The sequence below is a fragment of the Stegodyphus dumicola genome, chromosome 10 (assembly GCF_044657685.1).
Source record: "Stegodyphus dumicola isolate Sdum_Otavi_A_Nest chromosome 10, ASM4465768v1".
Lineage (NCBI taxonomy): Eukaryota > Metazoa > Arthropoda > Arachnida > Araneae > Eresidae > Stegodyphus > Stegodyphus dumicola.
Window position 1 is genome coordinate 54,408,395 of NC_140777.1, and position 24,775 is coordinate 54,433,169.

A 24,775-nucleotide genomic window follows, 5' to 3' on the forward strand; every position below is an offset into this window, starting at 1 on the left:
ATCTTTTGGTAGGTGCAAGTGTTACTCAATTCATTATGCAGAAGGTCGAAATAAAACTTTTTTAAAATAACACTAAAATTGTTGCTAGCTTTGTTAATCTTTGTGATGATAAAGTTATCTTGCTGCTTCTGAATAAGAATTTCTAGATGCTTTTTATTATGCAAAGCATTGAAATTAGGTAACTTGGAAAACATAAGCTGAAATTCTTTAATTAGTGCAGCTTTCCATTCAAGAAAAGTGGTTGTAGGTAAATTGGATCTATTACTAGCTAAAATGAGAATTTTATCAAGATCATTATTGAATTGTTTAAGGCTAAAGGGCTTATTAATACTGTTGGACGAAATTTGGAGTTAATAAATTTAAATTAATAAGTTGGACGAAATTTAGTGCCAAGTTGCATAAGGGCACGCAATTTTACATCTTCAATGATATTGACATCTCCAGTAACAGCATGTTGGTGTACGTGTGTATGCGTATGTATATATGAATGCATATATGTATCTTAATATCTAATGTAAATCTGAAATGTCCGGTTCACATTAGCAATAAAGTGCAACACATATACTTTTTCCAGCAGATATGGAATAGTTTAATTATTAGTACAATATTACTGATAATAATTAAATAAATATATAATGGCTATTTTCATTTTGTTATACATGGAAATGCCCATTTTTCATGAAAAATATGAAATTTGCTTTTAATTAAACTAGACTAAATTTTAAATATATGATTACACAAAGAGAAATATCTTTTCCTCTTGTGTTGTTCTGAAATGAAGTTTCAAATTTCAACAAAAGCAGAAAAGAAAATTATCTGGTTATTACTTTAATTTCAATATGAAATCATAATTTTAAGACATTATGCTAGAAATGTTCATCTACTTTGAATAACATTCATGCATAAAATCGTTATTAGTACAACACACATATTGCAACACTTCTTTTTTTCACGTCTATATTGTACACGTAATGATATATATTTAATATTATTTGCAGAAAGTATTCAACAAATATATCCGTTTCAGTCAGTGACGTTATTATTGCATTATAAAATCATGAATCAAATCAGTTAACGTTTCTTACAAAGTATATTACCAAAAGCTCTTCTAAAATCCATATTGAAAACTGTGTAAATAACTGGATTTAGAGCTGAATTCACATAACCTAACCATGTGATGAAGTTTACAACTCTGCTTGAAACATAGCAATCCTCACAGAAAGGTAAGATAACATACATGAGGAAGAAAGGAAGCCAGCATAAAACAAACACACCCATTACAATTCCTAGCACACGAGCAGCTCTTCTTTCTTTGAGCAGACAGATTTTTTGTTTCTCTCTCATATAGTGGCGAACAGTTGCAGTTAGTCTCGGGTTGCCATCTGGAACTAATGTTCTGCCCGCACAAGCTGCGATTTTAGTTTTTTCGGTAGCTTCTGTAACAATGACTTCAATAGCTGTACCTTCTTTAGAGGTGGAGGGTCCATTTTTTTCGTCCGAGTTTTTGTTTCCAGCCGAAGAAGAAGTTGAATCATCAGTGACAGCGATTGTGCTGATCTCGGATTGCATAGATTTTAATGGAATCGTCGATGATGCTGTATCTGGACTTTTTCGCATTGCTGCTAAGTTCGCGGCTGCTTTGGCTTTGACCCGTATTCGATGTTTAGCTGCTTCAAAAATCTTTATATAAACCACTGTCATGATGAGCAGGGGAATATAAAACGATCCGCTTGCTGAGTAAATAACATATCCCCTTTCTTCTGTGAGCATACAAGGGGTATCTTCTGTAAATTCTTCTGGCCAGTCATTCCAGCCAATGAGAGGAGGTGCTGAAATGAGCATGCTAACCACCCACACAGCAACGATCATCATAAGCACTCGTTTCAGGGTCCTCTTCCGTGCATAGTTGATGGGATCATGGATTGCCCAATAGCGGTCCAAGGCAATAGCTGAGAGATTCAGGATGGAAGCTGTGCAGCATAGGACATCACATGTCAACCACATCTTGCAAACAGGCAATCCAAATTTCCACTGAGCCATTATCGTATAAGCTACGTTGAGAGGCATAACAAGAACAGCCACCGTAATATCTGCTACTGCCAGAGACACAATAAACATATTTTGAACGTTCCTTAGAGGACGATAAGTGAACACAGATATAATTACCAATACATTGCCAAATATAGTAGATACAATAATAAAAGCTAATGCCAATGCTGTTAAAATAGCTTCTAAGGTAGACATAGGATACTCTACCGGTTCCGTAGTAGTATTGTTGTCGTAATCTTCGATGATGTCCTCGACGATGATCTCCATGGTTATTTTAATTAGAAGCAATAAATCAAAATGTGAAAGATATAACCACTTGTGCCATTTTTAGACTTCACAGTATTCAAAATACATTAATTCTCTTCTTTTGAAGCTGCATATTGAATTATTAGTTTTGCAGAATAACCTCTTGTTTCGTCTGGCTATATTATGAATATCCATGCTGAGCCTAGAAATAAAAAAGTCAGTATTAATAATACTTTTTTTGATAAAATACATAATATTAACTTATATTTAACATAAACGTATTTTCACTTAATTTTTCTATGAGTTTATCGAAAATATATAAATACGATAAACGCAATTTATTTTATTTTAGAAAAGACCTAAGTTATTAAATGAAATCATAATGGGAAACATTTCTTTCAAACACTATTTGGAATGCGTTCTGCATTTCGCTTCTAAAACTTACAATGGCTTGATTCATGTGTACTATAATAAATCACGTCAAGGCGTTATCTTGAAACTTTTATCAACAGGTAGCAGAAGCAAATCTTCTGTCGCTGTTAATAAAACGTGCAACTATTAACTTCCTCTCTACATTAAAATACGATAAATCTTCGTAATGGCAAGCACTTTGGTATCCAGATTATTACTTTCTAGGTGATCGTCCTAAAACAGGTAAAGGCAGGGCCATTCCTAGCGGGGGTACAGCGCGTAAATGAAGCAGGCTGTTGAAATCAGGGGCAGCCGATTTTCGGCGATGCAAACGCCTAATATAATAAATTCAATATAATATTCATAATAAATTAATAGCAATAATTTATATAAATTTAATTAATAATATTTATAAATTATAACATTTAATTAATTATTATATTATTAAAATATATTGTTAAATATTATTTATAAATTATAATATTTAATTAATTATTATATTATTAAAATATATTGTTAAATATTATTTATAAGAATAATAATTTAATGTCATAAATAAGTACTTTTTATACAATTTGTCATGTGTAAGTACTTAGTATGAAATAAAAAGTTTATTAATCACTAAGCAATTTTTTTTTTAATTTTGGGGCGGCAATCTTAGGAGAGTACGCGGACAGCCAATTGCCTAGGAATGGCTCTGGGTAAAGCTCAGCGTCAATATTTACCTCTCTCACAATGAGATTTTGGTCACATTCAGAAATGATCTTCTCAGAGAGAGGTCTCAACAACAAATTTCATTGCATGATAATTTCTGAAATTAAAAGAAATATATTTATTTAATGTTTTAAATCTAAAAGCGTTTTTTAATCTCCCATCAAAATCAGCTGTTGAAGGGTTATAAAAGGTCTTGGTCTATTATTTAACAGATATATTACAATTTTTTACACGAACAAATACATTTTTATTTCTAAATAAAAGTACATTTTAATATATTTATTAGAATCAAAACATATAATGCACAAACACAGCAAAAAGGTATGTTCCATTATACACAAAACCTTTAAAAGATTTCACATGTAATAAGCTCCCTCATAAAAATTATAGGTCAACCGCTATAAATCATTTTTCATTGCAGAGAGAGCTGCTATAAACGTGCGTACTTATACTTGCTTCAAAAGTGACTAATGCCAAAATTACACGAAGTTAAAGAGTATTTCATTTATTGGAGGAGTGGAAGCAAAGAGAACCAGCGTAATTTTCATAAATTTGCAAGACAAGTTTCAAAGGTCTTGAAAAGTCAAAAGTCTTGAATACAGAACCTTCTTTTTCATCTAAGATAATATAAGGTGATAAGAATGAAAGTAAAGACGTCAAGCTACTGGAGCCATCTATTGAGGAAAAATGAAAACAACTATGAAATCATTTCTATAAAAGCTGACGGTTTGGAATTGGAATAGTTAAATAGAACTGAAAGGTTTAAACCCTCTAGAAAATCTAGTTTGCCATCGAAAGATGTTTGAATGATTTTGGCTGGAGAAAATTGGAAAATGTGATTTTCTGACCAACTCTGTTGGACAACAGAGAACTTATATGCTTTTTTTTTCTAACATATGCATCATATTTTTTACCTTGAAATTTTAAAGTTTTCCGAAAATTTCTTGATACTTCTTTAAGCGATGACTTTTGCTGTTATATACGAAAATGTGAATGACAAAAATTTCAAAAGATGTTAACATCGAAATAACACTAATCAAAGAATTGATCAACTTACAACACATGGAAAACAAATTCTCTACAACTTAGAATGCAAAGAACCAGTAACAATCGTTAAAAGATTTTGCGCACAAATAAGGCATAAACCAACAGTAGTAAAGTTGTTTTATGCCTGGAAGAAAAATACTGGTAATAATTTCCTGCAATCTGTTTAACCCGCCTTCAGTTTTCACTAAATATTAAGTAACTTCAATGTGTATAATACTCATCCTCTAGAAACTCAATCACGTAAATTACATGGAATACTTTTATACTTTTAAGGAATTTTATTTTTCTGATATAAATTTTATGTTGATAAACAGAATTTCACGTCCTCTTGTTGAGTAATATAAATAACTTTTACCTATGTAGTAACATAAATATCTGAGTAACATAAGTACCTTTTACATGAATTACATATGTCGAATTAACTAACGAAATTTCAAGTTTTTTTTTTAATTTTTTTTAAAATTTTTTTTAAAATTTTATTTCTTTTACATTACCTGAATACATTCTAATCTAGTCTGTCTGTCTGTTCGAATATACTAAGATAAATGAAACGTGACAAAGGGGAGATAATCATAAAACTTTCTGTCACATTTGACGTTATTTTTAAGCTATTAAAGAGTTATTATTATGTAGTTATTTCTCAGTATAAACTTATATAAACTACATTAAACATTTATCAAACTTGTCTTACTCTTTCTCAAATTATAGATATATTTGAAGGACGAAATATAGGCCGATTACCGAATATAGGAATATAGAACCATATTCAGCATATTTGAAACCTTTACAGAGTCATATCATAAGGAATATGATCGTACATTTAATTTTATTGCAAAATGATTTTCATATTAATTTTTAGCTCTCAAACAACGACTATTATAAATTTTGTTCGTATTTTTCTCAGTACAGATATGTCTAGCTCTTTGTTACCAAAACCATATATGATAATTATAATACATTCAAATATATTTATACACATCTGTGGGTGTATGTAGCGCCAAAAAATAAGTATGAGCTAGTTCTATATCTCCCCTTCTACTGGGCCGATTAAAGAAATTCAACTTTCGTTTTTCATGTCTCGAAAGCGCGATCTAGGATATGCATAAGATTTATATATAGCGTTATTCTATTATAGGTATTTTGACACAAAATCGGACGTTTCCTGAAACGAAATGCCTTTTTTTTTTATATATTTTGATTCTACGACTCGAATTCTGCGAAATTGTCAAGTTTTGTAAAATTCGCACGAGTAGCTTTTAAAAAATTAGCTCTCAAAATTCTAGCTCCTTTAAGTTTTAATTGAATTTGGTATATATTTATTGATATTTCTCTTTTCATTAAACTTACTTGATTGTTTCTTCCAGAATTCGAAATTTAGGCTTAATCCAAATATAATTCGCATATTTTTTATGATTAATTTTTTAAATTTGTATTTTTAAATATTTTTTATAAATTTTTCGAAAACATTTTTTATGATAACCTATAAATTTTTAACATCATCTTAAAGTAGATGTATTTCTAGGCACACTTGCAAGAGATCAGAGTTTTCTATTCGAAAGTTTCTAACAGATACATGCATTTACGTATTGGCGCGTTTTGAAATTTGGTGCACTTATTATAGGCGATAATAACGAAAATGTAGTTTACGCACTTTGTTAAAATTATTTGAAAGAATGTACTATGGACCTTTTTTTCGCTCGTACGTCAGTGAAAAAAAAGAAAGTAAGTAGGTTGCCATAAAATAAGAATTCCTCCAAGTGAATTATTCTTGGTGCAAACTGAAAAAAATTCGCCAAGAAACATTTATAATTTCTCCGTAAATTTCGCACCAAATTTTACAAAATTTAATATTTAGGCATAATTTGAGTCGTAGAATAGCCCACCAGCGGCCGAGCGGTAAAGCCGCTGAACACTGGTAGTTCGGTCCGAGGTTCGAATCCCGCGAACGGGCTGGCTGCATGGGTGTTTTCGTGGATTTCCCCATGTGTAACATGTATACGAGCCAGTTTCCCTTAGAAAGTCCTCCACGAAGGCATCCCTCCCCTTGGGCAGATGGCCCTCGAGGCTTTGCCATAATCACACACACACTGAGTCGTAGAATCGAAATATGGAAAACAAAATGACGTGTCTTCTCAATAAGTCCTATTTTATGTCAAAATACCTATATTAGAAAAATGCTATATATAAATATAATACCTATCTTACGTTACGCTTTCGAGACATCAAAAACACAATTTGAATTCCGTCAACCGGCCCAGTTTAGAATTCTAGACGCAGTAGCTGTTAGCACACACATTTTGATTTTTTTCGCTCTTTTCTCAGTTCATCATATTAATATTAAGAGAACGGGATATATGTGGACAAGTTCTTATTTTTTTCTTCACAGTGTACTTGTATTCATGGTAGTATACATAACACACTTATTTTCATTATTCAATATATTTAGTGTTTTAATAATGATATTTTAATTTTGATTTTGAGCGAGCACGTTACAAAGGCTTTCAATTTCAGGAGCCATAATGAAACAGAATTTTAGAATGTTGCCAAAAAGACCTTCAGTAATCCACTAAACTAGTGATCTTCAAACTCAGAATGCATGCGGGCCACATGCACGATCTAAAGGCCAGACCGTTTTAAAAAAAATAAAAAAAAAATTCTAAATATAAAATTCTGCTTACTAAATATGCGTGAAAACGTAAGATAAAGAAAAAGAAGAACGCAAAGGACTTCAAATTTATCTTTATTTTTATCTGAAATCTAAAATTTTCTGCCTGCAAATCAATTTTTTATTTCAGTTACATTTCGTAGTTTAAATATATTGACACCTAAATATTTCAGGCTAATATTTATTTCAAATAATTCTGATATAGTTATCTAATCATTACATAATTTACTTAAAAAAAACTAATCCACTTTTTAAAAATGCGTAAATTATTAAACTTTTCGGAGTTTGCAGAGAAAACTTTGCAAATGTATGAAAACTTGAGAATAAAAAATGAATAACAATTTCTTCTGAAGGTAAATTAAAGTACATATGATTGTTTGTAAAGAATTTACAAACAATCATATGTATAAGTTTGTAATTTTATAAGTGAATACAAAATTTGTTTGTATAATGGCCATACATTAGAGAAACATTACTAGAAATTATTTTCATCCCAGCTTGTGGATGTTTTTCTACAACCGTGTTCTTTTCTTATTGATTTTCAACTTGGAAAAACAATCTCTTCACATATAAATGTACTCCAAAACGAAGGCTTGTGTTTTTTTCGCAAATACGAGTAATGACTAATGAAGTGTGTATCTGCATATCATTGAGAAATATGTCACAGTGGTAAAATAATTAGCTTAGTTTATTTATTATTTTTGGTGCGTTACTGGCGTTTGTCTTAATGGTAATGAAAATGATGTAAACTCGGACTTGAAATAATTAAAATATTGAAAGTTTTGAAACATCACATATGCGATAAATACATAATTGAATGCGTTCTCGGCACGTCAGTTTAAGAGCGCTGCTCTAAGCGATGTCCATTATATTAACCCACAAAACAGCAACAACATTGAGAACCGATTTCCTTTTCATAATATCCCAACCGAAAGTTCTATGTCTATCGCCCAAGGTATTGATCTCCAAATTTATATCGTAAATCGTACCCAAAACGAGCAAACCGGAATGCTCGTGTTTTCATTTACATGCGTCATTCATTCCGTATTATGTTTACATCTACGCTATAGAACAATGCAATTCTTCTAGAAAAGCACTGCGGACTATTCATTCAAGATATCATTCAGTGGCAGGAAATCCTTTCTATTCCTCCTGAATGATCCTTAATGGTTCTGCTCTAAGAAAATGATTTGCCTTTTATGTTGCTGTGGTCTACTAATAGTGCAGTTCTGAGTTCTGTCACTTGTTAAAGAGTTAAAGGCTTGGCCGAGTTTCTATCTTGCTTTTTATCTCATATAATTCTGTCATATATTTCAGTTGAGAGTGTATAAGTAACAAAATATACTATATTAATTTCCTATTTAGTTGGTAGATAGATAAAAATGCAGATTACTTTGATTGCTTTTCCAAGATTACTTTTAATTTAATCTTTAAATTTGTGTTTCTGTTTGTTCAGAAGTTGGCTGCTTTACTTCTTAGATCGTACCAACCCATGATTACGATGCAGCGAATGATGCAAATTCTTAGATCGTACCAACCCATGATTACGATGCAGCGAATGATGCAAATTCTTAGATCGTACCAACCCATGATTACGATGCAGCGAATGATGCAAATTCTTAGATCGTACCAACCCATGATTACGATGCAGCGAATGATGCAAATTCTTAGATCGTACCAACCCATGATTACGATGCAGCGAATGATGCAAATTCTTAGATCGTACCAACCCATGATTACGATGCAGCGAATGATGCAAATTCTTAGATCGTACCAACCCATGATTACGATGCAGCGAATGATGCAAATTCTTAGATCGTACCAACCCATGATTACGATGCAGCGAATGATGCAAATTCTTAGATCGTACCAACCCATGATTACGATGCAGCGAATGATGCAAATTCTTAGATCGTACCAACCCATGATTACGATGCAGCGAATGATGCAAATTCTTAGATCGTACCAACCCATGATTACGATGCAGCGAATGATGCAAATTCCATATTTCATTTTTCGTTTCGTCGTATATTGTGCTCGTATTTTTGCAGTTTGCCACTGTATTTTGTTTTTTCATTTTTGCATGCGATTTATTCCGAACTAAATATAGGATGAGTTTTTATTTTATTTTATTTATTTTGCACTATATATAGTTATATATAGAGAGAGAGACAAAAAAATAAGAAATTTAGAACCTAATTCACAAACACACGAAAAAATACAAGTGCGAAAAAATTAAATCTGAGAAGAAAGTCTTCTTCAACATCCAAATTCCAAATTGTTTTCTTCAAATTCTAGATTTACAGAAATGGAAATATTACTCCAATTTCTCGCTTTTAATAATTTTATCAAGCATGCAAAAGCAGGCAAATATTCTTTACCTACAAAGAAATGATATTCCAATTGAAAGTTCTTAATCGGCTCACTTATGTAACCTCTATTTTCTAAAGAATTAAAGTTTCTCAAAAAGCTTTCTGAAAATGATTATAATAAATTTGCAAATACATTCGGCTGTATTGATGATATTATTACATTCAATAATAATAATCTTATTGAAATAAGCAACATATACCCCAAATGTTTAAAATATAACACGACCAATAAAAATCAATTAATTGTAGATTATCTAGATCTTACATTTTTAATCTTAAAAAGTTAATCAGTTTCTTCTTCTTACTAAACTTCTTACTAAGAAATTCTTCTTCTTACTAAAATTTTGTAAAAAAAAAAAAAAAAAAAAAAAAAAAAAAAAGAAATTCCAGTTAACTTCATTAACAGTCTTCTTAAAAACGCTTGAGTGGTCTATAACCTAAAAGATTTTTAATTAGTGAATTTTTTATCTGAAAGCTCAAATAACAGAAGGATAACGAAGGCTGTTTTAGAGAGACTTAGAGAGTAATTTATATATATTACATTTTTTTATAACACATTAGTGTACATTTTCCTTGACTATACAGTTATTTAGAGAGATCCTGCTCTATTCTAACTCGTCATCAAAAGCGCATGATTTGAAAATTTTATTCTTTTTACTTCCTTGTACGAAGTAAAAAGGAAGTATTGTAATCTCGAAAAGTTTCAGGCAGCATATTTCAACGAAAATATCCCATTTCGACCTCTTTCAAATGCAATTTAACGGTGTATTTCCGTGATATCTGTACGTAAGGACAGAATAAAACACTCCTTTCCTCCAAAAAAATTATAAAACTCCTTTAAAATGAACTGTGAAGGGAATTTTTCGTAGTGTCTGTACAAACGTATGTACGTACGTACGTATCTCGCATAACTTAAAAACGAGTAGCGTCAGAACGTTGAAATTTTGTATATAGGACTGCTATAACACGTAGATGTGCACCTCGTATTTTGGTTGCAATCCGCAGCACCAAACATATATAAATATATTTATATATATATATCCACTCTGTTACCCGGCTCAGTGATCTCAGTTTCTTTTCTCTTATATGTTTATAAATTGTACATTTTTTTTCTTTAAAAATGATTGAATTATGTTGTTCTTATCTTCCAGTTAAGGTTTTTATGCCTTTAGTAAATCTGTCTGCAATATTTTTAGAATTATCAACAATTTTAAAATTGTTTAAGTGCCGCTAAGCCTAATAATGTTTTTGATGGCGGCCGTAGCCCTTGTTTACATTTGAAACAGCAGGATAGCGGATTTGTTGCCAATCTAGAGAAACTTAGTTTCGCAACAACAAAGATAACGCCTTCATTTATTATTTAAATCATGCTTAATCCTTTTTGGAATTTTTTCGAGGAAATAAGCGTTTAAGATTTACTTCGTAATTTTTAGCTTAATTTCTTTTATACATCGTTCTAGCTTTATTATAGTATTTGAATAGAACATGTGGCAACGATTAGATAATTTTTTAAATGATATAAATTTTGTGGATTCTGAGTTATAATATGAATGAAATATAGTACTGTTAAGTGAACCTAGCGCCAGAGTGTCGCTATGGTAAACAAAGTGAATTTTAAAGAATGCATTTATTCTATTGTGGTTTATGCGGTGTCGGCGAAGTAGGTTTAATTCAATCTAATAAGTTTAAATGAAATGCAAGAAAAAATGCGTATAATTTAATATTCCGTAAAATGAAATCATGTGGTGTACACATCAGATTTTTTTACATTATTTTTCTTTTCTCATTTGCTTTATTATAATGCTTTTCAAAATCTGAATATAGAAGTTTCATCTTTTGGGAGATTTCAAACTTTCCATCCACAATTTGTTTCGCCAACGGCGCCAAACTAGCAACAAACTTTAGCGTCTCCGCTTGCCTTTGGGATTTCTGTCTGCGTTTGTTTATTCTAATAGTGTTGAGTTCAAATTATAGTTCTCTGTCAATTATCATATAGTTTTTGTAATTTAGTTTTTAATTAAAATTTTTACTTGAATTGTAATATCAGTATATGTGTATATTTTTCTTCTACATTTTTGAACGTTAAACCTATTTCACATGGAATTGTTTTTATTCATTTTTATATCAAGTGAATGGCGATCTGTTGCGTCGAGGAAGCATTTAGAATTTTTGGATGAACTATTATAATAAAATTATTTATGATATTTCTCAGCTAATTTTGGATGAATAGAAAGGCAATGGTTTTCCTGGAGGGAGGGATTTAACTGAATCTGATGTATCTACTCTTGATAACTTGGATTCAGATTTTGATTTAATTCTTCTTCCTGTTTTTGTCTTTTTATAATTTATCATGTTTTCGGAAATTCTTCTTGTTTGAAAGCATTTAACTGATGTTTTTAATTGGAAATTTTGGAATTTTACTGAGTTTTATTATATTTTTTCATGTCTGTGTGAATTAGGTTCTAAATTTCTTATATTTCCCTCTATAACTGATTAAGTTTTCAGCAGTATATTGCAGAAATAATATTGGGATTTTTTTAAATTATGAAATTGTGATTTATATATATATATATATATATATATATTAAAAAGCTAGGTAGTAATTACTACTATAAAAAAGACCTATTTGGTCTAAAAACTTTTGCGCAATATGCTGCAAAATTAAGGAAATGAGAAGAAGATAAATTGTAGTTAGCTCGCCAATATATATATATATATATATATATATATATATATATACATACATACACATACATGCATATATTTCGTTTATATTTACATTATATATTACTTTGTTTAGGATTAAACTCCACATACGCTAGTGAAAAAAACATAGCAGCCATTAAGATAACTTAGCGCTTACATGATGCACGATCATGCATCCGGTAGGCGATAGGCGGCCTGCTTCTTTGGCGTATCACCAAGTATTATTTTGTGCAAGTCCTGGATTATGTGAAGCCCAATTTGTTGACCACTGTTTTAAAATAACTAGCGAATGCAAAACCCCCAGTTTGCATTCGTTAGGTAACCTTCAGACAGAACTTAGATAACATTTATGTTAAAATAAAACAATTCTCATGTGGGCACTACATGACTTTCTTGTACTATCTATTAAGTTATGCACATTTTTTGGCTGCACATTCGAGATTATTTCCTTTATTTATTTAAACTTAATTCACTTTTAATTATGTTAGAATAAGTCAGTTGAAACCGCAAGATGATGACAATAAATGCATTATCCTTTTTACATAATGAAGCCATTTAATGAGCTGTTCAATGAATAAGGAACAATAAATCAAATCGATAAATTCTGTACGAACAGATGTCATGAGAAAGTCCATTTTGAATCCATTTTAAATGCATTTTAAAATCCGTCGAATCAGTTGTCTTTTATTCTGTCCGTAAGCACAGACATCATGCTAAAAAATTGCAAAAATGAATTTGCGAAGGTCAAAATGCATATTTCTTTTGAAAAATGATTCTCGTAATTTTCTTCATTACAATACTTCATACAAGGAAGTAAAAATCAGAAAGGATAAAGAGTTTTTGTTCCTTAAACGAAGAATAAACAGGTGAAATCCAAATGCTATTTACAGGGTTTCTAAATTATGGGTTGGAAGACTACTTTTTGGTGAGACAAAACAAGTTTTGAAATGCCCTTTTCCGTATAGTGTATACACGCTGATTTTAAAATATTCTTCAAAAATGTAAAGGCGGTTGAGTAGAGGGGTTCGAAATAAAAAGATTGTATAATGGGATGTGTTTTCGGAAATAAAGCGGTGAGATGGTAGGGACGCTATTGTTAGGTACAGGTAAAAGCAGTCAAATGAAGCAAATTATTATTCTCTTGCGATTACCGAAATCTATACATCACTAAACGAGGCCTTCCTCGACATGAATTCTAACCATATAGCTGCAGATGAAGATTGAGCACGATCTGAAAAGATATAAAGGGAACGATTCTCGAGAAAACAGCAACTGAATAGCTAAACATTTCAGTATATTAACAACGATTTTTGAGAGAATGGATCGTTCCACTTGGAAGCATGATGCGAGTAGGGGAAGATATCGCAGATCTCCTGCAGAAGAAAAAGCTGCCTCACATTCATTTGAGAACAACCTTTCTAAACCATGAGATTTGTGAGACGCAAGTTTTTGGTTATGAACCCGTTAAGTTATAGATTTTCGGAGCCAAGAAATGTGAAAAGCCATTTATGCGTTCGCCGGGATCCTAATTTGAACCCCTGACCTCTCAATAAGCGACGATCGTGCTGACAATTATGTTACGAAGTTATGCTTATAAGGCGGGAGAAATACCTTATATATTTCCGCTTTTAAAGGGCGACTGGGGATTATGGGACCCTAATCGTCAAATCTTGGTGGCGGAGAACCATCATCCACAACGTTTTTTAGTTCGAGCGCCACTGTAGATTTATTAGGTTATTTGGAAGGAGAAAAGGTGAAAAATGTTCAATACCCTCACCAGGACTCGAACCACGAACCTCTCGTATACTCGCCGAATTTGTTGACCGCTACACCACGAAGGCGTGCTAAGATGGCGGGAGAATATGATGGATGTATGTCTATAAGCCCCTCCTTATAGACATACATCCATAATATTTTCAGAGAATACAGGCATTGATGTCAGAGGATTATTCTCTGCTTGTTGGCTTTGCCCGTTGAAGCCATGCTGATTTTGCTCGTTGGGAAAGATTTGCTGCAGCAGCTTGTATTAAATCTTGATTTCTGTTTTTTTTTTTATCTTATTCACGGAAAATGTTATTCGTGCATGTTTTGATATGTGTAATATCTACAGTTCTCACATTTAGCGTCTTGGAATGATATCGCATGCCTACGAGAAAAGATTTTCCATCAATGCCTATTTGGCATATTGCATACTAACTACTATATAGAACAAACCACCTAGTAACTTAAGCGGCCACGCAAGGGGTATATTTTGAAAAGATACTTTTCTATAGCTTTTTGCCGATATGTCCTCATTGTTAACCCCAGAATGTTGTTCTAGAACGTTCTAGTGGCAGCTCCTTTCCGCGTGCCTTCGTAATGTAACGATTGCATACTTGAATATATATTCGAGAGGTTCAGCTTCGAGTCCCGGCTAGGGCATTGCGTATTTTTTAAGTCTCCTGATTCAAAATAGCCTAATGATCCTAAAGCTTGGGATTATTCTATAATGAAATGTTTATCTTCTAATAAGCGATTTCCGCGAGAGTTCTGAGAACACATTTTCCCTTTGAGTGCAGTGTATTTTATCTTACCTTAGAATTTAGGCACTGAATACACAAATCTCTTTTACAAGCTTCAAATCAGGAAAACATTATTGCTAATGTATTCTTTTGAAAAACGGGAAAGCTTCACAAGACTGATACCATATGGGACTAACATTCTACGTGCAAGCAGAGGATCAACAAAGTAGCTCAAAATCGGTTTCAACTCTCTGTTGTTGTCTATCCTATACCTATCTCTGTTATGCCTATCATAAATACTAATGTAATCAAATTTATTTCCTCTTGATCATGTGTTGTTATTAATTACAATTCGTGTCTGCATTATGTAATATTCATAGCATGCCGATGTTATTCGTTCGACGTGTCGATGCTATGCCGCAGACAACCTTACGCATTTTCGATTGAATAATTGTGAAACTCCGAGCGCGGAACAAATTTGCAATGTGCAGTAATACTCTGACTCATTATTACATCATTATCGAAATTTCTCTTTTATAATCCTTATCGTATGCCGGTAACTAATATTCGTTATATAACGGTGTCAACGCTGTATGGTATTAAATCTAGGTCGTATCGGTCAAACGCTGACGGGTTTACGCAATGCAATGCAATCCAATACAATTTCGATTCTACGCAACGTCGGTCCTTATAGTTTGTACACCGGTGTCAATCCGATATCGGTATCAATTCTACATCGTATCGATTGTATGCAGTTTCGATTCAACTCAATGCTGATTGTATGAATGTAACCCAAAAAGAATACATCATTTCGGGATTTGTATGCCTGTGTCGATCCTGCACCGGCATTAATTATGCATCTTGTCGATCCCATGCAGTTCCCTTTCTATGCAATATCGGTCCTATGAACGTAACCCAAACAGAATATCTCACATCGTGATATGCATGCCGGTGTAGATCCTGTACCCGTATCACTTATAGATCGTGTCGATCCTGTGCAGTTTTATTTCTAGGTGACATTTAGTCCTATCAATGTAACCCAAATAGAATAGCTCAAACTGATAATTTAGAAACAACCGCGATTTACAGGATCAGAATGGTTTTAATTATCCTTCATATGAACTTAGAATCCAAGATTATATGATTGCTTATTAATTTATACGATTCATATTTTAAATATAATTTCACGCCTATTGATCCAAACTTGTAGCTCTGGGATTAATTCTGTGCCCATAAATAACCCTGCTCAGCCTGAATTCCAAACAATCATTCACGGAAATTTGCTTACGTACTAGCCAATATTTACTCTCGAAAATCGTAATAGACAATATTTGCTGAACGGAGGCGTAATGAAACATTTACTATTCATTAGTATGAGGCGTTTTGTTTGATGATTGTCTAAACAAATTTAAAGTGTGAAAAATTGCAAGTTATTGGTTTTCGTATTGCCACTTATGAGCTGACCCTTATTTTCAGCCTGCTTTATAATTTCAACGCATTCTTTCGTGTAAAATGCATTTAATGCTTATTCAAATTTCAAAGATTTATCCTTTTGCAAGTTTAGTTTTATGTATGTTTATTTCCTGTTAGTTTTTGAAAGACGATGGATGTAATACGTAATGAAGAAATATACTATATTTACGTTAGCTAGGGACAGATGCAACATATTGAGGAATGTATAAACGAATTTAAATTCCCTTTTGCCATTAGCTGAGAAAAGTTACATTTATATGATACCTACTTGAATATTTTAATCATAACTTTGCTTCTTCACTCAGTTACTGTTTACAATTTTTACAAATGATGCGGAATTAATTGTTATACGATACACACATTGCATAATTTTGGCTTACTAGTAGCCAAAGTTCATGTACTCCGCCCTCAATTGACATGTACAGCATATAGTCTTCACTTCATTTTGAAATTATCATGAAGAAATACATTAAGGGTAATGAAGTTATTGTTGCTGTAGAAAAGGTTCTTATAAAGCCCATCAATCGTAACGCGTTTTACCGAGATGTTTGTGGCCCTCACTTGGAATAATTCCAGTTACAACAAGGTGGATTACTTTGAAACTTCGAAGAAAATCAAATACTTCATAACAATCTTCAAATTCAACAAAATGTGCATCCATTATGTTCAGTATCAAAGACCTAGATTTGGAAAGTTTTATGGGAGTAGCTAGAAATACTTTTTTGATGTGATTTAAGAGTTTGAAAGAAACATGCAGTAGCAAAATGGAAGAATTTCACGAGTATGTGATACAGTTCTGGTAATTTGCTAAGCCAAGGTAGTTCGAGCTGGGTTCCATTCCAAACAAAAAGGGTATTTGCATGGAAGCCTTCATAGTTTTCTCCATGTTTTAACTTACCTATTCCCTTAAAACATCCTCAACAGGGACATACCAACCAAAAGGCAGATAACCTTTGAGTTACTATGTCTGAATCATTTAACCTATCATAACCGAAAAATGCAAACGTAAAAGATGAAGTAACTTAAAAAAAACAGTCCAGATATGGAATGAGTCGGAATATGACATGTTGTAAATGTCGTTTTCCTCGATCCACAGACTGCTGAAAAAGATTAAAGGTACCAAGCGTAACTTCATGAAAACCACTGCATTGACAGTGGGCTTCAGTGTGGCGTCGAATGTAAATTGGCCAGCATGTCTTTGCGCAGCCACCCAGCCAGTACACTGGTTAGTGAACCTTAATGCCGTAGCGATGGACACGGATCTGAATCCCGGAGTAACTGTCCCTCTCTTCATAGGAGGCAACGGTGGCCGCTTATTAGGTGCTTCCAAAATAAAATGGCCACAACTTCTAGACCTTGTAGTGGCGCAAGGCTAATGACTATTAAATAAAGCGCCCGGCCGTTAAAAAATATCTTTGCGCAATATGATCAGATAAAAACATGCAGAGCGATACATTGCAATGTTTCAGCACTGTTGCTCCAGAACTCAGCAGGAGAGCATAAAATGAATAAACATGTGGATTTCGACAGAGTGGGACAAATGCACACTCGACTACGGATTTGATAGAAGTGTTCACTAGGATATCTAGAATTTTCAGTTTCGCCACTTGGAGATAAGCGTGCCGAAATATCAGCCATTTGATCTTTCGGTCTTCGACTTCTTTCTATAGAACTCCATAAACTTCAGAGTGTACCTTGACAACTACGTTTTTTCTATGCGAACTAAAATGTATTAACCGACGTGCCACAAAGAGAGACATGCTACGAAACTTTATGCAAAGTTTAGCTGATAGACGACAGGAGTGTGTAGACCGAAGAGGAGGTCTATTGCGGGATGCTATTTTTAAGAACTCAACATTGACGTGATTTTTACAGGAACCCTTCCGAAATGCGGGATTACGACATTAATACATACACGTACTGAAAAAATCGCGTCCCTCAAAGTTAACTTTCTCTAGAGAATGTCTGTTAGGAATAATTCAGATTAATAAAATATGTATAATTTTAACATATAAGTATAATTGTAATTACAAGGACACAACGAAGCAAATATTAATTGAAATGGTATTTATTAATGTTTAATGAGTATGTGATGCAGTTTTGTTTTCTAAACGTTGGTGATTTTTGTTCGCGACAACGACTGACGCAACGCTTTGAAACGCTTCTATAAAATTAGGCAATTTTTCTACCATTTCTAACTAATCGTTTAACTTCATGTAAGTGAAAGGAAATTTATCTTCTACATTATCTCTTCTTTCACTATCGGTTTGTGTTATGAGATCATCTAATTCTTCGTTCGCTAGTTCTCAATCGTAATTATTCGTTTAATACTTTACTTCTGTTTCATCTATATCTGGAAATCCTTCTCTACAAATTGCTTTCGCAACTGATTGTGTTGAGAAATGGACTTTGAACAGCGTATGCATGTAATTCTAGCGTTGGATAAATGAAATAGATAAAGTTAAGGTAACGCGTATATGCGAAACCGCGTTCTGCAGATTCACGCTCGGCAAGGGTTTACTGTAATTTTAATTTCCTAATTATGAGGTATATATCAAACCGTACATATACAGCAAGAATAAGAATGTGTTCTTCGCAATTATTGTGTTACAACATATTAAAAACCTTCAAGACTCACCCTGTGTATGAACTAAATGAACCGCAGATCTTCTGCAGATTTGCATAGCTTAATTAGAACTTTTCTGGCGGCAAAAATACGTAATTGTTTTATACGCCTTCAAGGAACCTCCCTTTTACCTTATTTTATTACAACAAAGCATAGGTAAGTAACTAAATAAAATATTTTTATTTCTGAATAAAGGTAAAATAATTAAATGAATAACATTTTCGACGAAATAAAACTGTAAAATTATTTTTTATTTATCTAAAGACAGAACCTTCTGCTGATTTGTCTATAACAAATCAAATAAATTAATTGTTATTGCCTTAGGCTGCAAAACTAAGAAGGCGATATAATTTCATTTTTATATTACTGAAATAAAATAAAGATTTTTTTTTTTTTTTTTTTTTTTTGTAAATTTCCCTGAAACAAAACCTGTACTTTTTTCCTTGCCAATTAAAATTGAAGTAAGATGTATTCTGACTATATTTTTTATTGCGTGAAACAACAAAAGTAGTAAAACATTTACGATAATTCATATTATTAAGTTTTTGTATTTAAAGTTTGCAACACGTTTACCACTTTAATTATCGGTTTGGGGGGAGGAGACCATTTGTTTTTGCACAGATATTTTAGCATCCGTGTCACGTAATTCCTTTAATTTCGAGATCCTTTGTAGAGTATTTAAGCTGAAAGTTTGAATGTTTAGAATTAGATCAATTGGCAGCCTCGTGTTCCTGTTACGTGTTACCAAATAGCTCTGTCAGTTTTTGATCCGGCTTCATCATCTGGCTAGCTGACGTTTAAAAATGCGTCGTTACCTATTCTTGGGCCACTTAACGTAGTCTATTTTGGATTATAATCTGGTACTACGCTACCTATTTATGAATTTCGTTTTATCTTGTGCTATTTTAAGTACCCACAAGTAGAGGAGATTTATCTGTCGCACAAGTAATTCCCTCTCCTCATTTAAATGTTAAATAAAAAAAGGTTATTTTAAAGTTCTCAACATTTTCTCGACTAAAGCGATAACTCATTTCACTCTAGTAGTGCTTGCAGGATATTGACACATGCTTCTAGATACAGCAGAAAGCTACGTACTTATGCTACGTGTCACAAATTCAGCGGTGCTTCCATTTTGTTGTACTTCATATAGTTGCAATTGAAGATGAAGATAATGTTCAATCTCTCAAAGTGTTCCTGTTAAAATAACACTGCACGCAAGATAATGTTCTTTATTTGCTCCCAGTAAAATTTATTGTTTCTATGCATTATTAATTAATAGCTACCACCGTTTAGATACTAGCTATACTTAACGCCTTTTGAACAAATGATATGTCTTAACAAATTCACATAACAGACATAAAAGTATACTTCGTTTTTGAGAACGTTTGTTACAATTTCCTAATAGAAGCTTTCAATATTTGAGAAAATATATTTTTAAATGAGAAACACTGATAGCCAGAGAGCAGTGGTTATCAACTCCAGGACGTGTTTCTCAAAATTAATGATTATTATTATGGCTTTTCAGTATGAAATGCCGAAGTTGTAATTCACTGCATCATAACTCATTTCATATTTTCAGCAAATATGCTTTCAAGCAAGCATCCACAATATTGCAGCAGTTAAGGATGCTATTGTCGACTTGTGTACTATATTACATAGTTAAACATATAGTTTGTCAAGAGAAGAAAGCGGCTGTATTCAGCGGCAGTAAATCACAGATAGGAAATCAGATAGAAACCAGGATCAATAATTCAAGCTGACAGGCATGAAGAAAAATATACTTCAGCATATTTTGCTTTCCTTATTTAACGTGACTGCATAATTAATATCCCGTAACTACCACTTAGTTTACTAGTTTTGTATTAAATGCTTCTAAACTTCTCTAGCAGAAGAAATTGTGCGCGTAAAACAAACATTACAGTCTTTTAATTCCGTCTTCTGTCAATGGTATGCTTTATCTTCCTTCTTGCATTTTAAAAGGTACATACCAGAGGGAAAAAAGAAAAAAAAATAACCTGAAATGATTCTGATTTTAATGTCGCACCAGAGGGTTTGTTAAGATATTTTATGCTCTCTGAACACAGCAGGTTACCGATCTGCTGTTGGAATCACTAAAATAAACATTTTTTTTTTTTTTTTTTTTTTTTTTTTTTTTAGTTTTATCATTGAGCTTCGCGTTTATTCGTTCTTACGCCACATGCAGTTGATTTCCTCGCAATATCACAAAATATTTAAAAACAGTATTATTTTAGAAACCCCGATGTATTAGGAGTTGCCATACGTTCATTTTTTATATTTTATTTATTATTTCCTTGAAATCGAGCCATTTAAATCAATTATCACGAAAAACGTAAAAGTATACAATGATTTTTAATTAATGCAGTTAGACACATTGCATGAAAATAATTAACATTTACAATTAGACATTTTAGGATTTAAATGCATTTTTATTTGAATAAATCCGATTAAAATGTTGAAAAAATATTTTTAAGAACTGCGTTTATTGGTTTTCAATTACTTGGTTTACTACTCAGCAACAAAAAGATTAAATTTCAAAATTTAGTATCTTAAGCTTTACTGAATGGCAATACGCTGGTGAGTGGAGTTAATAAGTATTGCGTTTGAGGCAGGGGCAATACATTGCTTTCAAGCAGCCGGATTTGTGAAATAAAATTGAAAGATAAATATCCTATATTTTGCTGAATGGCAACAGTCCGGCACTCAGGAGTTAAATATTTTTTCGAACAATGTTGCCACTTATCGCTTTCGAATCCCTGCGTTTATTTAAAAGAATTTGTTAAATTTGCACAAAATATTAAGTAAACCCAAAATGAATTTGAAGTTCAAATTCGGACTCCGATGTGCCCATATTCGAATAGAGGACTACATGTACTAAAAATTCAACGGCTCTAGTTGCCGTCGTTTTTCGGCAATGCGAGGAACATACATGCATATCTACAGCTGTTTCATTATTTAATTTTCTTAAATATTACATGACTATAATATTTGGTGGAAACCATTTGAAAAGTGATTCGGACGGGTAAGTAATACCTACAAAAAATAAATTTCCAAACTACTAATAGCACCTCTGGTGCTAATGAAAAAGGCATTATAGTGGTCAGATATTGAATTCATCTTGCTTTTCCTCTGTAGTTCAAATAAAAAATATAAAAAAAGGCAGTAGTCTTTTATGGTGGTCAGAATAGCTCACAAATGCAGAAAGCAGATTTCTATAAATGAGTAAGAATCTAATTTAGCCTAATGTGGTCATCACCTCAGAGACTGAATCTTTTAAGAGGCGCTTTTTATTGTAGCGTAACTTTTTACAAAGTTTTTTAAAACATTTCGTGAATTATAACATGGCATCATTTTGTTAGATATAGAGTTCCCTGACCACTTATTAATTTGTATTTGCGTTTAAGATGTAATTTGGCGTTAAGATAGTTGATAACTATCACCAGAGCGAATACATTTGGCTGCAGCGGAATACAGCCAAATACTCAAGAAAATATCACTGGGGAAAAAAAAAAAAAAAAAAAAAAAACTCGATCCTATCCTTGATATTTTCAAAAATCACTGTAACATCCATTTTTTATAAAGTATATTACCAACTTGTAAAAGATACGAGAGGCTAAATCTTAAGCTAAACAGTTCATTTTAGGACTTCAACCCTCCAAATTTTGTTAGCCTTTTTCGAGCTCGAAGATTAACTCCGATTGGCCGCTCAACACATGACTCTGCCCAAAACTCGAATTGCCAGAAACTCGAGGTTATCTATTTAAAATAAAATTCTTGTATTCAGATCCATGTTGCGTCCCATCTTTACTTACGCCTGTCCGGTCTGTGGTTTTCTACAGGTCTGCGGTTTTCTATGTTTTATATGACTTTAAAGCAAATGGCTAACTGTCCCTGGTTTATTAGAAACGATGCAATTCATCCTGAACTTGACGTTGAAAATATTAATGAATGTTTTGCAAAAATTGAAAAAAAATATTCACCCTCCCTCAGTTGGTTATAACTTCCACGAGAGAAAACAGAAAACGACCGAAAACGTTTAAATACTTAAATTGAATATTGTTTGTATGTTTGCCATGTAATTCTACCCTAAAAATTTCTTTTGCCAACCTAAAATTGGTTTCATGTTACCAACTTAAAAATAGTTTTAATTCGCGACATACGTGTCGCCATCTAGGATCGAAAACTGTAATTAATTCATCTCCAACATGCATCTGTTTCGCCATCTATGATTTTAATCTGTAACTACTACTTGACTGGGAAGCAAATGTGTAAGCAATCAAGGGTATTGGAATTCACCTCACGAAGAACCCAGCATATGTAGCACCATCCGGCTACATCTCCATCTACACAGATGGTTCTCGTATTGACGAAAAGGTAGGCAGCGCCTTTGTCGTGCTCAGTGAACAACAACAACCCCTTCACCAATGGCAGATGCAGCTCAGCACTGAAAACAGCGTTTTCCAGAGTGAAGCACTCGCCATTCACGAGGCCATACGCTATCTAACGAATAATAAAATCTCCAAAGCCTTAATACATACAGATAGCCTGTCTTCTATGCAAGCAATTGCCAATTCAGAACATACCTCCCCGCAAATAGAAGGCATTCAAAATAGTCTACGTGAAAATGCTCACATTCATTACGTCATAAAATGGATTAAAGCGCACACAGGTATTTATGGCAATGAACTTGCAGACGGCCTGGCAAAAGACGCCGCCACTGGGAACAACATTACTACAGTACAGATCCCATGGCCTACCTCATATCTAAAAAAGACCTTACGGCAAATTGTTTGCAATAAATGGCAGCAGGAGTGGACGAACAGCTTAACCGGCAGAAGAACTTTTTACTTCAAGCCAAAAGTAGATTTACAAAGACTTATCGCCAGTCCCCTCTTGGTACGTTACATATCCGGTCATGGCCCCTTCCCACAGTACTATCATCGACACGCTATCACCAGCACTGACGAATGCATCTGTGGCGAAGAGGGCACAGCAGACCATTACATCACTGCATGTCCCCTTACAGAGGACCACCATATTGCCATTCCTATAACGGATAGGCAGGCCTTCTGCAGGTTCCTCGTTAAGCATAAGCCAACAATACGCCAAATCACTGCCGTCATGTCAAAGCTAATGACACTTGGCACAGAATTGTGTCAAACTGCTTAATGTAACTTATGGTGTCAAGCAGCATAGTGACTACTACATAGGAATCACAAATTTATGCATGTACTATGCCTATTTTTCACATCAGACTATTTATATACAGACTGCAACCCAATCTGCAGATTACCTTTCCTTGTGCAATTAGTAATGTTACAATATTTCAACATAGTGACCTTTTCTGCATGTATATTACATGCAAATTAATATAACCTGCATTATATAATAATGTGTGTAGTATGTGAAATGCAGGTTTGTAATATGCAATATGTAAAACTTGGCACAGAATTGTAAGAAACTGCTTAATGTATCCTTCAGTAATTGTAAACTGTACTATTTAATGTGTGTAATATGTACCATGCTAATATTGTAGTAATATGTACCATGCTAATATTATTATATTATGTACCATGCTAATATACTAAGTAATTGTAAACTGTAAATGCGTGTAATATGTACCATGCTAATATTCTAAGTAATTGTAATCTGTAAATGTGTGTAATATGTACCATGTCTGAGTAATTATGTGTAATATGTACCATGTCTCAGTAATTGTGTGTAATATGTACCATGCTAACACTCTGAGCACTTAAACTTAAGCACTATGCAATCTCTCACTAAATGTTTAATGTACTATGAAATGTGTGTTATATGTACCATGCAAGTATCAATTAATATTATTAACTATTAATGAACTTCTTAGTAAATATAATTAGTCTTATGTAATGTATGTACCATCTATCATGCAAGTCTGTAAATAATAATGAATGCATAATGTTAACCT

General features: G+C 32.9%; 1 protein-coding gene across 1 annotated transcript in view; it reads right to left on the reverse strand.

Annotated features, from left to right (window-relative positions):
- Positions 1-587: 587 nt before the first annotated feature.
- Positions 588-24,775, reverse strand: part of LOC118181294 (putative G protein-coupled receptor No18) — a 193,015-nt gene continuing 168,827 nt past the window's right edge. The window contains exon 2 of the mRNA XM_035350401.2: positions 588-2,497. Coding sequence (XP_035206292.1) covers positions 1,072-2,316 — 1,245 coding nt within the window. The 5' untranslated portion in view covers positions 2,317-2,497 and the 3' untranslated portion in view covers positions 588-1,071. The remainder of the gene's footprint in view (positions 2,498-24,775) is intronic.